Source organism: Grampus griseus (assembly GCF_964374135.1).
Source record: "Grampus griseus genome assembly, chromosome: 19".
Classification (NCBI taxonomy): Eukaryota; Metazoa; Chordata; class Mammalia; order Artiodactyla; family Delphinidae; genus Grampus; species Grampus griseus.
The window spans coordinates 29,711,300-29,729,118 of NC_139013.1; the positions used below are offsets into that span (position 1 = coordinate 29,711,300).

A 17,819-nucleotide genomic window follows, 5' to 3' on the forward strand; every position below is an offset into this window, starting at 1 on the left:
GAATGGAAATGAGCCATGAAATCTTGAGCACGTCTTTTAATCTTTGTGATCCCCAATTCCTTATGACTAGAATTGGGAGGATTAGTAAAATGAAATAATGCATATAAAACACCTAGCGTGGTGCCTGGTTCAGTTAATAAACAGTAGGAATTGGCAAGATCATGTTTATCCTCAGAAAGTCAAGATCAAGCATTAGCTCTTCTATAAAACCTCTTTGGTTGCTTTTCCCAGCCCCCGACCAAATTAATCGTTTCCTATCCCTTGTGCTCATACTCCAGGAAGGATGGTTTAGTGGGAAAAACAAGGGTTTTAAAGTCTGACAGGCCTTGAGCTGAATCCTAGTCATGTGACCCATATAACTTTAAGTAAGTTAATTAAGCTTTTAAGCCCTATCATTAGGGGTAATGATAGTGTGTGTTGTGTCAGTCTATCCTGTTAAAATATGGATCTTCTTTAGAGTGGGAATTAGGGTCCTGTTCATCTTGCCTGGTATATAGTAGGTGCTCAAAAAATGTACAATGACTTAAATATAGCACTGAAAGCTTGTTAATGTTAGGAAACTATAATTAAAAACAAGAATAGTACAAATGAGGTATCACAGATTATCAAGTGGAGAAAAAAGAGTAAAATTTAAAATGATAAAGCAAAAATGGTAGAAAACCAATATAAGGGTTCAAAAACAAGTAGAAGAAATGATCAAACATAAAGCTTGATCAAGTGATAAAAATATGGCTGATATAGGAATGGATAGAGAAGATAAACTACAAAAAACAAAGTACTACCACTAATAACATTTTCACACAGAGGGTAGGTGGGAGAAAATGCAGCTTTGAGAGTAAGATCTGAGTAGTTTCAGCTTTACAACTTCCAGAATTCCAGACATTGGTTCATTTCATCCTCACCACAACCCGGGACATAGGTGGTCATAGCCCTCCTTTCAGAGTTGAGGAGACAGTTCAGAAAAGTTAAAGGTCATACTAGTTAACACACAGAAAGACCCAGAGCTTGGATTCAGATCTCTTGAGTCCAAGCACAGTGCTCTTTACATTCTATCCTATAACCCGTGTGCTAGAAAGGCAGGGGATTTCATATAATGACAGCTTATAAATTAATTTAGCATTTAAAGTCTTAGGCCTCACAATTGTAATGGAAAGGTATATTTGCCTTTCAGTTTATGCCTGTTCAAATACCAAATGATGAAGAAAAAAGTGATCCTGTCCTTTTTGCCAGTACAGTCCGGAATTTAATGGCAGAGTAAGTATCTATATGTGATTATGATCAGTAAATAGTTTTAAAATTATTGGTAAATGGCATTTAACATTGTTTTTGTTTTTTTGTTTTTTGTCTTTGTTTTTTTCTGTCTGAGGGCCTCATTCCCCAACTCATTTTGGTAAGGAAAAATCATGTGCCTAGGAATGCAGTCAGTAAGACAATCTATAAATATTTTCCCTGACGTAACCCCAAACTAATGCAGACGTAGCTTTGCCAGAAGGTGAACAGGGAGGGTACATGAACCAGGAGAAACCAGCCAGTGACCTCCAAAGGGTGAATTCTCCCAAGCTGGCCAGTCGCTGTCAGACAAAGCTAATGGTGGTCTGAGTGGTTCCTGCTGTGACCCACCTTCTATCCCCTCAGCCTCCATATAGCTGCCAAGGCCACGTGTTTCAAAGGCATTAATGATTATAGCACCAAAAAGGGAAAAGTTTGCAAGGGAATGCAATAGATGCATAGAAAAGGGGGAAAGTCACCCTCATTAAGGGGATGGCTATAAATTTAGGATTTAGAAACTGCAAAACATAAGGCAAGTATTTTCCTGCACTTAAGGGAGTTTGAACTGGCCACTATCCTGATTAGATAAATCACCTCTCCTCCTGTAATGAAAGAGTGTGTTATACTATCCCCACCACCCAGGCAGCCTCAGAACCCTCCAGGTATGCACCCTCTCCCCAAGCACCACCTCCCTCAGTCATGCCCAACGGTAGGTTTGGAGCTAATAAGCCAGCAGTATTTATTCTCTTAGTAAAAATGCAATGAGAACTCTGAATTTAGCTTCATAGCTGAATTTGGCATTATAAGCAAGATTATATATATTATATGTATATTACATATATTAATATTTCACAGGAGACTAACTTTATTTTCAAAAAAGAATAAATGTTTACGTGTTTGGCTGAAAAACTTTTGTTACTACGTGTCCCTACATGTACTTGATTTACCTAGTTTCTAGAGCAGCTACAAAATTTGCTTTGATATTGTTTTCTTCCCTCTTCCACTATGTTTTCATACTAGCTTATGTCCAAAATTTAGGAAGGAAGATAAGTATTAGGAACTGAGAGAATTTACATCAGATAGTTTGACTTCCCAAAACCTGCCTAAAAACAGGAAAGGTTTGTTTAAGCAGCCTTTTCCTGGATTTGGAGGCGTGGAGGTAGAAGGGCCTTGGATAAAGAGTAAGAAAGACCTCAGTTAGCTGTACAACCTTGGATAAGTCCCCTCCAAGGCTCCTTTCCTCACGTGTAAAGTGGGAATTCTAATCCTTGCCTGGCTTTTCTCATAGTTTTGGTTATTATGAGAGTCAAGTAGGAAATGTTAAAAGCATTTGAAAATGGTAAAGAGCAAAGCCGAGGTAAGTAGTGGTGGTCGACCACTAATAAATATTTACCAAATCCTGTGCTAGGCCATTTGCTTGTGTTACCTAACATAATCTTCACAGCAGCTCTGAGGCAAGTGAGAAAATGGAGGCTCTGAGGTAGTGAGAGTTTCTGGGCTGGGATTCAAATCCACACTTCCTATTACCAAAGCCCAAGCTCTTAACTGTTTTGTTCTACTATTTACTCATAATTCCTGAAGTGTTTTTAATTTTTATTTTCCTTATATATTCTTACACCCAAATAGTCATTAATCAAAAACAGCTAAGTGGCAGGTAGGAAAAAAATGTTTATTCATATTGCATTCATTGAAAATTGAATGTTCTTAGCCATGATTCAACAAAATCAAATAACAGTTGATGACATAATTTTATGATTGTCACTGAATGTGTGTGAATAAAAATTTAGCCAAGAGGGATCTGCAGGAAATTATTTTATGTACAGCACAGATTTTCTTCTTGTCACTCCAGTGTTATTTCAAGTTCTTGTTAATATGTATTTTTTCCAAATCTGTTTCACTATAAGTAGATCTCTGAGCAGGAGGGAGGTAGTCAGTATTGTGCACTCCTTTGAGGATGGAGGGTGTTTAGGTTTGGAAGAAATATGATCTTATAATCAGTCCTCATTAGTATTTTTTGAAGATTGCTATGTAGCTAGAAGGTGATCTTCAGTCTTAAAAGATGGAAAGACGCAGCTAGCTAGCAATATGGATAGACCATTCACTTATAATATGTACAGGTACCATTTATCTGTTTAAATGGCACTTCCACAGGCATTCTTAGTTGGTCCTTAAAATAACCCTGTGTAGGAAGTGATTATTCCCATGTGCAGATGAGAAAAGTGAGGCTTAGGTTAAGTGCCAGCTGGTAAAAGACTCCATAGGACTTGAACCTAAGTCTTCTCATTACTTTCCATGGACTGAACTCAACTATTATTATCACTGTAGTCAAAACACAGAACAAAAATGACTAGCTGGCAGAAGCACACAGACATAAGGAGATCAACTCGGGCCACAATAAGTCTGTGAAGTAGAGAACTATGTCTCTTTGGCAATAATAAGCCAAAGCCACTGGTTCAAAAAGTAGTAAATACTTTTCCATTTACTTTTTCCATTTACTTTTCCATTGGTCGTTTGTTGACCAATTCAGGCCTAATGAAAAACCATCACCTTTTTTAAAAAGTTGAATCTGTTTGTTTTTTAATACTTTAGAGCTCTGAGAATTCCAGTAACAGATCACACCTATGAAGACTGCAGATTGATGATTTCAGCAGGACAGCTAACACTGCCTATGGAAGCTGGGTTGGTGGAATTTACCAAAATCAGCCGGAAATTGAAGTAAGCGTATTTTAAAATTACCACACTTTCCTAAAGGCGTCCAAAAGAGACCTGAACTCCTGCTATGTTTATTTTCTCTGCTTTCATTAGTGCTCCAACTCTAGAGCCTACGTGGCGTTTATTAAGAAAGCCAGGGATGTGAATTTATCTCCCATTTAGTTCATCTAGTTTTGTTTTTTCAAGAACAGCTAACTCAGAAATATGTGCGTTGGTCATGAGAGGAGAACGAGATAGTAAACACGAGTCAGCACAGATCTGCCTCCCTACCCAGAAACAGCTGAGTAGTTGGTCCTGCCACCTTCTTATAAGAAAGATGGCATAATTATATGGTACTGGCACGAGGTGGTCAGAACTCCTCATGTGAAATAGGAATTGACTTGTAGAGCAGCAATTCTGACCATCATTGAATTTTAAATACTTCCCTAGATCAACCTTCTCCTTCTGGGTACATAATTTTTTTAAAAGGCAAAAAAAAAAAAATTGTGATTTTAATGATCTGGTTTAAACCATTTAGAACATTCCCTTTGAACTTCCCGGTATGAAGGTGTAACTCCCACATCCCTCTCTGATTACAGTTCATTGTTTTCAGCCCTGACAGAGATCTGCAGAATTTATTAACTCAGTAGACCTTGGCATCCTCCCTAGGAGGGAGCTGCAGAACCAGTTACTGTATTAAAGTTCAATATTAAAAAATATTTTTTGATAACTGATGTAGCAAACATTATTTATATCTTCTAGATAGCAATGTTTTGATGTTATATTTTTACAATATTCCAATAGATTTGAAAAAATTAGAGTTACTGAAATTGGATGTAGAAGTATATGTTAAGTCACCTGTTTAACTCTACAGGATGTGATGTAAGCTACAGTATATTTTCCAGTGTTTTTTAAAGTGTTTTATAACTAATATTGGAGGAAGTGTACAAAGTCTAATGAATCCCCCATCACAACATTTTGTGAAATGTGAATTCATTATCATCCGGAAAGCTTGAAAGCAAGAATTGTATATTTTTTTTAACAACTCAGTAAGTACTGTTGACTTACTAAGTAATATTTAGATTAAAATGTGAGTTCTTTTTTTCTTCTCATGAGTCATTTATTATCTTACCACATTGCTCCTTTTCCCAGTTACTTTTCTTTCCCTCAGATATTTGGGATAATTATAGTTATGTTAATATCCTTTAAAAAATTAGAAGTCTGTATCCATGTTCAAAGTGTGCCTTAAAATATTCATTTTTGGGGCTTCCCTAGTGGCGCACTGGTTGAGAGTCTGCCTGCAGATGCAGGAGACGCGGGTTCGTGCCCCGGTCTGGGAAGATTCCACATGGCACGGAGCGGCTGGGCCCGTGAGCCATGGCCACTGAGCCTGAGCATCCAGAGCCTGTGCCCCGCAACGGGAGAGGCCACAACAGTGAGAGGCCCGTGTACCGCAAAAAAAAAATTTTTTAATTCGTTTTCTTCTCCTTTTCAAATGTAACACTGAATATATTTTTCCCTCAGACAGATGAATAAAACAAAACTCACAAAATGTCCATGTGGATTGTAAAACGCTAATACATCTTCATAACTCTTTGTTTAGATTAGATTGGGATGGGATTCGTAAGCATTTGGATGAATATGCCGCTATTGCAAGTTCCTCTAAAGGAGGAAGAATCGGAATTGAAGAATTTGCGGAGTATTTGAAGCTGCCTGTTTCAGATGTCTTGAGACAACTTTTTGCGCTCTTTGACAGGGTAGGTTAAAGTTTAATCTTTAACATGCAAATATTTTTATTTCGTGAGTCCCCACAGGGTATAAATCAGTATGGCAGGCATTAGAAAAACTTGCTAGGTCAGTGTTAGAAGAAGCAAGGCTGAGCCCATTGTTTAATTGCATGATTTTGTTTTTCAGCTTAATAGTAGTAGTAGCAGTAGTAGTAGTAGTAATAATAATAGTAATTTAATAATACAACTGCAAAAAAAAAAATTCCCTGTAGTTAGGCTTTTATAGTCAAGCCCCTCCCTCACCTTTAACCACTGGCAATCACTCCATCCCTATAGGTTTGCCTTTTCCAGATGCCATACAAATGGAATCATTTAGTATATCCTTTTGAGTCCAGCTTCTTTCACTCAGCATAACGCACCTGAGATTCAGCCACGTTATTGCATGTATCTGTAATTTGTCTCCTTTTATTGCTGAGTGGTATTCCATTCCCACTTTGTGGATGTACCATACTTGGTGTATCCATTCCCCAATTGAGGAACATTTGGTTTGTTTCCACCTTGGGACAATTATGAATATAACTGTTCTAAGCGTTCATGTATAGGTTTTTGAGTGAATATAGTTTTCCTTTTACTTGGGTAAATACTTAGGGTTGGGTAAATACTTAGGATTGTTATCTTTTTTATTTCACATTCATTCCTGAGGGATATTTTTGTTGTACATATATGGAATTCTGTATAGAGTTCTTCACTTTCAACAATTTAATAATTTCATCCTGCTGCCTTCAGGCCTATCTGGTTGTTTTTCAAGTTCCTCCTGCCATGGTATTTTATCCAGAGGTAGTGCTTTTTGTATTTCGATCAGAGTTTCTAATTGTAGTGAGAAGGAGAGATAGGCTAAACTAAGCTCATTCCATCCTGGCTGGCACCAGAAGTCCCAGGTCTCTATCAACCACTGGGAAAAGATACTTTGCAAAGAAATTATAGCCTGCTGACAGAAACCAGGACAGAGCTTTTCTTTTTCTTCTTACCCAGAGGTCACTAACATTCCTAATGACTTATTCTGTGACTTATTCTCTTAGATGAACTTTTTTTTTTAAATTTATTTTAATTTTGGCTGTGTTGGGTCTTCGCTGCTGGGCCCGGGCTTTCTCTAGTTGCGACGAGCGGGGGCTAGTCTTCGTTGCGGTGCGCAGGCTTCTCATTGTGGTGGCTTCTCTTTGTTGTGGAGCACGGGCTCTGGGTGTGCGGGCTTCAGTAGTTGTGGCACGTGGGCTCTGTAGTTGTGGCTCGCGGGCTTAGTTGCTCCGCGGCATGTGGGATCTTCCCGGACCAGGGCTCGAACCTGTGTCCCCTGCGTTGGCAGGTGGATTCTTAACCACTGCGCCACCAGGGATGTCCCTTAGATGAACTATTCTTTAACATGATACAGGTAAGCAACCTTCTTCCGTATGGAGTGCACAAGCCTCTCTTCTGTGCTTGTTGCAGCATACAAATATTTTTTCCTTGTCCGTGAAATGGTAATGTGTCACTGCTACTTTAAAGTGTAATGAAGATTTAGGGAAAAGGAGATGTAAATTATGGTATGTAACAGTGCAAGTTGGGAAAATACAGGCACTTTTCACTTGTACTGTTACTAGTATTTCTGTGAGATTTGTATAGCATTTTTCAATATGGCTCTGGAAACCATGCAAGCAATTTTAAATAAAGTTTCTATAAATATGAACTTGGTGACAGGAAGGAATATGGCAGGGACACACAAATAAGAACAGGAGATGGGGAAATGGGAAGTGACATGAAACAGGGACCAAGAGGGAAGTTCAAAGCACATCATAGACTTTATGCTCATCAGGATTTTTAATCAAGATTAAAAATAGTCTCCATAGAGGGCTTCCCTGGTGGCGCAGTGGTTGAGAGTCCGCCTGCCGATGCAGGCGACGCGGGTTCGTGCCCCGGTCCGAGAGGATCCCACATGCCGTGGAGCAGCTGGGCCCGTGAGCCATGGCCGCTGAGCCTGCACGTCCGGAGCCTGTGCTCCGCAACGGGAGAGGCCACAGCAGTGAGAGGCCCGTGTACCGCAAAAAAAAAAATAGTCTCCATAGAAGTTGCCCTGTCTTTCAGGTGTCAAACTGTCATAACAGCAATAACAGGATTGCTTTGACACCAGTTCTGTCTTTTGATGACTGATGATACCTGCCAGTGGCCCCATTGTTTCTATAGCACTGGGATATGTGGTAAGATTTGGGAGTGGGGAAGAGAGTGTAAACCAAGGATTACAATAAGCCCTAGTTAGCCAGATTGACTCACTCTGAACGAAAGAATACAATTAGCTCCAAGCAGTTTGGAGACTGGTGAGCCTTTGTGGCCAGTGTGGTCAATCACACTTCTGCATGGACTGCTTCAATCAGCTCACGTATCAATTGTAACTGTTAAGTTTTCTTCACTTCTTTGTATAGTGTATAGACTTAGCTTTAGATATAGACCATGAGTTGGTCTTTAAAACACTTTTGATCTCCAACATACTGGAAGGTAGAGAAAATAATCTGGAGAATTAACAACTAATGCATTTGACCTTTCTTTACCTCTTCCTTTTCTCTTCTCTTTGTCTCTCTGTCTTTCTCGCTTTCCTTTTTTTTTTTTGTTTTTAACATACCTGCATGTCTGTGCCTGTGAAGATTTGCTTTGTTTTGAGAAGCTGAATTATGTAATCGTTGCCACACCCTGTGCACATCCCCACTTCCATGCTCTCTTGGAGGGATTTAGCTGGGAAATGTTCCACGGAAAAGACAAAGAAGTTCAGTAACGTCATAGTTTATTTCTCTCTGAGTAGCTTATCTTGCTAAACTCAATACTTATGAGGGGTGGGGGAGGAAGAAGGGTGGGAAAGAGAGGGTGGGATGTTCCTCTTGCTCTTTCATTTCAGTAGCTATAAATTTTTGCAGGGCAGAGGGCTCCTCCCATGTGCCTTTCCCACTTTATTCTCCTTTTCCCCTTCCTTCTTTTCTTCTCTCAATCTCTCCCCAGGTCTGGTGCAATTGTGGTTGGTATTTTGGGGAAGGGGAGAGATCTGTATATCTCTCCATGTCCCCTTACTCCTTCTTCCCACATACATTCCTGGCAAGTCTGCAAAAACTTCATAATGGTTTTCATCTCAGTCTGTCCTAAAAAAAAGAAAATGTGCTGTCCATTCAGTTTCTTCTGACAATCTGATGTGTTCTTTTAGATTGTCAGATATGCGATGGCAGATGATTTCAAGGTCCAACAGAAATGTGGCATTCATGATCCAAAGCATAGCATGGCTCATTGGATTAGGATAGTTTTTTGTGGAGAGGTCTCATCTCTGAAAAAAAGGAAAAGAAGACCCTTTTCATCTTTAGGTTTCATTCAGCTTCTTTATTTTCCCAAATGTACACTGAACTCTCTGAATCAGAGGCTGATAGGGATTAGTCAAAAGTCCACATGAGTTAGAGACAGTTGAGAGCTGAGACAGTAGTTTAAAACAGTGGCTTCTCAACATTTTTTATATTCATAATTCAGTTTTCAAGACTAGATTTTTTTGCCAACCCTCTTGAAGGCATTTAAATACACTTAATGGGACTGAGAAACAACACTGGCTAAGTCAGAAATAATTATAACACATTTGTACAGTTATAAGAATATCTACACAGCATCACCTTATTTCATTCATTCTTCAACGCTGTGTTATTGAGCAGAGCCATGTGCTGCCCTGCCAGCAGTATCTTACATACCTATGAGACAAAGTCCTCAAATATTGCAGCACACATATCATCTTTGTTGCTAGTTTGACAGTATACCATGTTATCTACCTCTTACCTCTAACTAGTGGCAAGTCATCTCATCTGCACATCTCATGATACATTCAGGGTCATGTTCCATCTGGCACACATCACCATAACGGTATGTATATTCGCTGGTGGCGAAGCTATATTTCAGGGACCAGCAGGCTTTTTTCAGCAAAGAGCAGGATTGTAAATGTTTTTGACTTTGTGGGACATTTGGTCCTAAACTTTCAGTATAATTTGTACAACTGAATAGAAAAGTTAATCCACCCCACTCAGAAAGATTTCTCTGTTTATTTTCAGTCACTTAAGCCACATAAATGCCCTGTCCTAACTCTCAGCTTGAAAATCTGCATAATACAGCACCCTACCTTCTCTAACAGGGAAGGGCAAGCAAGGATGCTTGTTATTATATGCTCATTATTTGCTCATGGTTTAACACTTGAACTAATGCCAAGAACAGGGCAGACAGGAAGAACTCAGATAAAGAAACGCATTCATTCCACACAATGCAAAAGAGTAATAAAAGATCTCCAGAATAGCCAAAAATGATGGATTGTCAAAGTGCTAAAGTATACACACACTTCCCTGTTCTAATATTTAAACAAAGGACATAGTAATGCCAGAAGAACCAAGTACCCGTTAGAAGGCCGAAATGGGAAAAATCAGGACAGTTTTCACATTTTTTAGAGAATGGAAATAGTAACCAACTATCTAAATTTTCTTAGCCTGTGGTCTGTTGTGTGCATAATGGTTTTGGTAAAAAGAGAGTGAGCTCATGCCAGACTATAGCTGAGTGATTAGAAATCAGTCTCTCTCATCTGTGAAGATGAATGATATACCACTAGTTAGAAATGGGGAGGATGTCAATAAGAAGTAGACAGATTTGGTGAGAATAAAGATTCAGAATGACCCCCTTTAAATCAGACGTGGAACGATGGTGGCTATAAGCCTTGACTGCAATCCTTCGATCAGTCCTTAAATTTTACCAGCATGCTTTATTTTCATCAGTTTAGGAAATATAGCAGGTGACAGTCAGCAAACTACAGCTGATAGACCAGATCCAGTCTGACGCCTATTTTGTAAATAAAGCTTTATTGGGACACCAACCATGCCCATTTGTTTATGTACTGTCTATGGCTGCTTTCATAATACAGTGCCAGAGGTGAATAGTTGCAACAGTGAAGTCTTCTATCCTATTTTTTAAATTGAAGTATAGCTGATTTACAATGTTGTGTCAGTTTCTGGTGTACAGCAAAGTGATTCAGTTATATTTATATACTCTTTTTCAGATTCTTTTCCATTATAGGTTATTACAAGATATTGAATATTTTTCCCTGTGCTACACACTAGGACCTCGTTGTTTATCTACTTTATATCTAGTAGTGTGTATCTGTTAATCCCAAGCTCCTAATTTATCCCTCCTCCACCCCCCTCTTCCCCTTTCTTCTATCCTTTAAATTTCCAGTTCGGGTTTGATGTGTACTTTAGTATTTCATAGCTCACGTGAAAAGAACTCATCTTGATTCCAATCTCAGTTAATCAGGATTTGTTATATGAAATCTAAAGCTCATATGATATAATTAACAGAAGAAAGCTATAACTTTCTGAGTGGGCTAGATGAACATTCCTATCCAGTTGTACCAGTCATCCTGCAAGTTTGATGGCCTATCTGTCTGACCATTTCCTTCTTCAATTCTCATGGTGACTTAACTCCCCCATGCAGTCCAGCATAATATTTTCCCTCCCTGAGTGTTCTTACACTAGAAATATCCTTTTAAGCATGAGAATTGTACGCTTTCATTTTGGCTTCTCAATGCAAGTCTACCTAGGAGACACTTAGAGGAAACAGAAAGGAGAGGGCATTGATTAAACCTCGATTTTTTATTGGAACAAGTGAGCAGTGGCCTCCTCCAAGAGCATAAAGAGGTAAAGAACAGGGCTTTATAAGGAGCAAATTGTGTCAGACCAATTTAATTTCCTCCTATGACAGAGTGACAGTCCAAGATGATAGAGAAGAAGAAATAGATATTATCTATATGGACTCTAGAAAGGTTTTTGATTTCATCCAACATGACATTCTCATCAATAAATTAGGAAGGTCTGGTCCAGATCATGTTGCAGTTAGGTGAAAGCCCCACTTGACAGAGAGCCCTCACTGACAGTGGGAGCTGTGTGTCCTGTGCTATTCGAGACCTGCTTCAGTCCCCCCACCTTGGAGTTCTGTCTGGAGGAGCAACATATTTGATAGGTTACCGGAATACTTTTGAAAACCAGACAATACGTCAAAGTGAGGATAAGGGTATGTAAGTATGTCTTTAAAAGTTGTAGAACCAGACCCAAGAAAAAGATTAAATTACAGTCATATATAACATAAAAATACCTGGGCATGAGAAGGAAACTGAATGCAAGGTAAGAACGAAGCTGCAGTCACCACTTCATGGCACGTGAAGATCTAGACTCACAGCATTCTAGAGCTGAAAGGATGTTTAGTGTCAAATTGCCCATCTTCCTCATTTCTCAGGAAGCTTCCAGCCCAAAAGAGGAAGTTGTATGCTCAAGGCTACAGAGCTGGTTAGTTGCAGCACTGGGAACTCCTAGTTCAGTATTCTTTTTACTACAAACCATCTCTGGACTTTTTAAAAATAACTTTCTTGAGGCATATTTTACATATCATAGCATTCAGCCATTTCAAGCATACAGTTCAATGATTTTTTTAGTAAATTTACCAAGTTGTGCAACCAGCACCATAAATCAGTTTTAGAGTTTTTCCATCACCCCATTATGATTCCTTGTGTCATTAACTGTTAATTCCTGTCACCTACCTATCTCCCAACCCTAGGCAACCACTATAGTAAGTCCTCCTGCGTTGTTCTAGACCTGGTCTAGAATAAAGACTAGAATAGAGACTTGTATAGATTTGCCTTTTCTGGACATTTCATATAATGGAATCTTACAATATACAGTATCATGTCTGGCTTTTATCACTTATTGTAAGTTTTTGAGGTCCATCCATGTTGTTGCCTGTATCAGTAATTCATCCCTTTTTATTGCCAAATAGTACTCCATTATATGAATTTATCACATTTTGTTTATTCATTCACCTGTTAGTCGATATTTAGGTTGTTTCTACTTTGGAACTATTATGAATAGTGTTGCTAGTAGCATTCGTGTGTCACTGTTAACTTTTTAAGTTCAATAACTCTTCCCCCTCAAATTGAGGGTTAAATTTTCCATTGAATATGGCCTCTTCCCCTACTCTTTTTCTCCAGAGCTGCACAGTAGAGTTCCCCCAGACAGCAACCAAAGTTCCTATTAATGTTCTAATAAATAGCCTTAGGGGATTAAATAGTCCAGAGAAGAAAAGGCTTGTTAATCTAATAACAGTCTTTTATTCTATGATGGCTTATGAGAAACTGTTAGCCAAATGCTTTCCATCTTAGCAGAAAATAAATGAGAGGAATTGGATTTAAACTTCAGCGAAAAACACTTCAGATGGTCATAAGGAGGCACATTTTATATGACAATGGATGCTGTCAAGTTAATTTGCAATATTATAAAAACAAAGCCCATGTAATTTCCTCAGAAGCTTATATGAATGGATTTAAATCTGTCTGAGGCCAGATGGCCCCTTGTGATCCCCTAAAGGGAAGAAAGTCCTTTTGTGGTGCTTCTTCAGTGTGGTAAAGGAAGACATTTGGCCTTTGGTGTTTACAGAGACCATTTCACGGTGCCCATGAGACCAGTTATTGGAGTCATTGTGCCATAAAACCAGTTGATGGAGAGTTTTCTATAAACCACTAAGTGTGGCAGGAGACATTGCTCTCATGTCCTACACAGAGCAGTGTCTCCCAGCTACTATTCTCTCCCTAATAATAGCTAGAATAATCATTATTTAATTCTAGAATTGTACAGTTTATAAAGTAATTTTACGTTTAATCTCCTTTTGACTTCATATTTGAGCCTTAGTAGTTTCCAGAGTAACCTGTGAGATAGACTTTGTCACATGGCAGTTCAGAGTCCTTTCCAATTTCATTCTATTCTATTGAGTTGCCTTTATCTCCCATCATTCTCAGCAGTAAACTCTCATCACACTGGACTACTCATTATCTCTTGAATACCACACGTGCTTTACTTCCTCTATCTTTTCACTACACCACCCCTTTATATATATATATATCTTGTCTTTTTGGAGAACTCTGACTTAGCCTATGGTCAGGCCTACACATTACCTCTTCTGTAGGTAAATGTTCTCCTTTCCTTTCCTCAGCAGAACTTATTGTTCCCCTTTTGGGCACCCATATTGGTTTGATAATCCTATACAATATATTAGCTGTGTGACCTTTTATAAGTAGCTTAACTTCTCTGAGTTTTCCTTTCCTTATTTCAAATGCTTTTATGTCTTTCATGGAAATTCTATAAAATCGATATACCAAAGAATATTATATACAAATGTAATAGTTTAGTATTAATAGTAGAAATGTGAAAATAGACCTCAGATTATAGTTACAACACCTAGTTTTCTGTGGGTCTCTTTGATCCTTGAGGACAGCAATCATGATGTTTTCATCTTTCTCTCCTAAACATTGAGTCCAAGTCCTGAAACATAATAAAAGAAATTGAATCATTATGAAGTAGGCAGGGGAGATACTATTATCATCAGTTTGCAGATTGAAATTAAGGTCCAAAATGCTGAGTGATATAAGGACTTAGTTATGTCCTGGCCACTTTTCCCTGAGTTTACCAATAGAACTTCCAAAGACTGCTGAAGGGCTTGTATCCTGACTCTACCTAGTATCAAGGGTGAGGTTTCTCAAAGTATTATCTGGGACTGTCTGTCATAGACTGACTTCGGAAGATACTTATTAAAAATATAAAATCTCACAAATGTAATTTTGAGCAAAGAGAATCCAGACACACAAAATCAGAAAAGAGAGGACAGTACTACCAAATTTACAGAAATAAAAAGTATTATAAAACAGTACTATGAGCAACTGTATGCCAACAAATTGGTTACCCTAGATGTAATGGACAAATTCCTAGAAATGTACAACCTACCAGGACTGAATCATGAAGAAACAGAAAATATGAACAGACCTAAGGAGATTGAATGAGGAATTTTTTTTAAAACTCCCAACAAAGAAAATCCCAGGACCAGATGGCTTCACTAGTGAATTCTACCAAATGTTTAAAGAAGAGTTAACACTAATCCTTCTCAAACTCTTCCCAAAAATTGAAGAGGACGGAATACTTCCCAACTCATTCTATGAGGCCAACATTATCCTGATACCAAGGTCAGAAAAAGATAGTACAGTTGACCCTTGAACAACACAGGGGTTAGGGGAACCAAAGCCCGTGCAGTCGAAAATCTCCATATAACTTTATAGTCGGCCCTATGTATCCATGATTCTGCATCCACAGATTCAACCAAGCTCAAGTGTAGTACTGTAGTATGTATTTATTGAATAAAATCCTAGTAGAAATGAAGGCACATAGTTCAAACCCATATTGTTCAAGTGTCAACGGTACATGAAAAGAAAACTACAGACCAATGTCCTATATGAATTTTTTATTTATTTTGGTCTTAGTTGCAGCAGGCGGGCTCCTTACTTGCGGCTCGCCAGCTCCTTTAGTTGCAGCACGTGTGCTACTTAATTGCAGCACATGTGCTCCTTAGTTGTGGCTCATGGGCTCCTTAGTTGTGGCATGCATGTGGGATCTAGTTCCCTGACCAGGGATCGAACCCATCTCCCTTGCACTGGAAGGCAGATTCTTAACTACTGCACCACCAGGGAAGTCCCCCATATGAATATTGATGCAACAATTCTGAACAAAATACTAGCAAACAGAATTCAACAGCACATAAAGGGGATTTTACGTCATGACTAAGTGGGATTTATTCCTTGAACGCAAGGGTGGTTCAACATATGAAAATCAATCAATGTAATAAACCACATTAACAGAATGAAAGGGGAAAAAACACAGTTACCTCAATCGATCCAGAAAAAGCATTTGACAAAATTCAACACCCTTTCAGATAAAAACACTTAACAAACTAGGAATAGAAGAAAAGTACCTCAGCATAATAAAAACCATATATGAAAAGCCCACAGCCAGCAGCATACTCAATGGTTTGAGCCTGAAAACCTTTCCTCTAAGATTAGGAACACAGAAGGATGCCTGCTTTCACTACTCCTATTCAGCATAGTACTGGAAGCCCTAGCCAAAACAGTTAGGCAAGAAAAGAAATGAAAGGAATATGAGCTGGAAAGGAAGAAGAAAAATTATCCCTGCTCACAGAATACATGATCTTATATGTAAAAGAATCCTGCAGACAACACACACACACACACACAATTGTTAGAACTAATAAACTAATTCAGCAGAGTGGCAGAATACAAATCCACACACAAAACTTAGTTGTGGGGACTTCCCTGGTGGCTCAGTGGTTAAGAATCCGCCTGCCAATGCAGGGGACACGGGTTTGATCCCTGGTCTGGGAAGATCCCACATGCCGCAGAGCAACTAAGTCCATGCGCCACAACTACTGAGCCTATGCTGTAGAGTCCGCAAGCCACAACTACTGAAGCCTGCATGCCACAACTACTGAAGCCCACGAGCCTAGAGCCCATGCTCCACAACAAGAGAAGCCACCACAATGAGAAACCCGTGCACCGTGACAAAGAGTAGCCCCTGATCACCACAACTAGAGGAAACACACGTGCAGCATCAAAGACCCAATGCAGCCATAAATAAATAAATAAATAAAAGAATCTGCCTACCAATGCAGGGGATACAGGTTCGATCACTGGTCTGAGAAGATCCCACATGCTATGGAGCAACTAAGCCCGTGCAATGCAATTACTGACCCTGCACTCTAGAGCCCACATGCCACAAGTACTGAAGCCCACGTGCTTAGAGCCCACGCTCCGCAACAAGAGAAGCCACTGCAGTGAGAAGCCTGTGCACCGCACCGAAGACCCAATGCAGCCAAAAATAAATAAATTTATTTTTTTTAAAAAAACTTAGTTGTGTTTCTATACACTAACAATAAACAATATGAAAAAGAAATTAAGAAAGTGACTCTATTTACAGCAGCATTAAAAAGAATAAAATAGGAATAAACAACCAAGGAGGTAGAAGACTTGTACACTGGAAACTACAAAGCGTTGTTCAAAGAAATTTAAAAAGACGCAAATAAATGGAAAGACATCCTGTGTTCATGGATTGGAATTCTTAATATTGTTAAGAAGTCAATACTACCCAAAGTGGTCTACAGAGTCCGTGCAATCCCTATCAAAATCCCGACAAAAATTTTTTTTACAGAAGTCAGAAAATCCATCCTAAAATTCATATGGAATCTCAAAGGATGCTGAATAGACAAAATAGTCTTGCACAAGAACAAAGTTGGAAGTCTTACACTTCCTGATTTCAAAACTTACTACAAAGCTACAGTAATCCAAATAGTGTGGTACTGGCATAAAGACAGACATATGAACCAATGGTATAGAATAGAGAGCCCAGAAATAAACCTGTGTGTGTGCATACAAATGATTTTCGATAAGGGTGCCAAGACCATTCAATGGGGAAAGAACAGTCTTTTCAACAAATGGTGCTGAGAAAACTGGATAACCACATGCAGAAGAATGAAGTGGACTCTTACCTTATGCCATATATAAAAATTAACTCAAAATGGGTCAAAGACCTAAGCATAAGAGCTAAAACTATTATAAAATGGGGGACTTCCCTGGTGGCACAGTGGTTAAGACTCTGCGCTCCCTGTGTAGGGGGCCCGGGTTCGATCTCTGGTCAGGGAACTAGATCCCACATGCATGCCGCAACTAAGAGTTCACCTGCCACAACTAAGGAGGCCACGAGCTGCAACTCAAGTGTTGAGCCCATGTGCCACAACTAAGGAGCCCATGTGCCACAACTAAGGAGCCCAACTAGGGAGCCGCCTGCTGCAACTAACTAGGGAGCCACCTGCCACAACTAAGACTCAGTGCAACCAAATAAATAAATAAATATTTTTAAAAAGATGGTTAAAATGGTAAATTGCACATTACATGTATTTAACCACAATTTTAAAATTTTTTAATTAAAAATTTAAAAACAAGATACAAAAAAGTATATGCTATATGATTCCATTTATTTAAGGTACAAAAATGAATCTGTGGTGTTAGATGTCAGGACAATGGTTAGTTACCCTTGGGAGAGGAGAATAACTGGAAAGAGGCATGAAGAGGCTTTGGAAGTCCTGATGATGTTCTATTTCTTGATCGGGGTGTATGACATGGGTATATATATATATATATGAAATTCTTTGAGCTATATA

The 17,819-nt window shown here is 38.9% G+C and overlaps 1 protein-coding gene across 1 annotated transcript in view; it reads left to right on the forward strand.

The window, feature by feature from the left end:
- The window catches only part of LPCAT2 (lysophosphatidylcholine acyltransferase 2), a 62,290-nt gene that overhangs the window by 27,361 nt on the left and 17,110 nt on the right, over window positions 1–17,819 (forward strand). Inside the window, exons 9-11 of the mRNA XM_082677769.1 lie at window positions 1,172–1,254; window positions 3,859–3,984; window positions 5,564–5,717. Of these exons, the coding sequence (XP_082533895.1) occupies window positions 1,172–1,254; window positions 3,859–3,984; window positions 5,564–5,717 (363 nt within the window). The remainder of the gene's footprint in view (window positions 1–1,171; window positions 1,255–3,858; window positions 3,985–5,563; window positions 5,718–17,819) is intronic.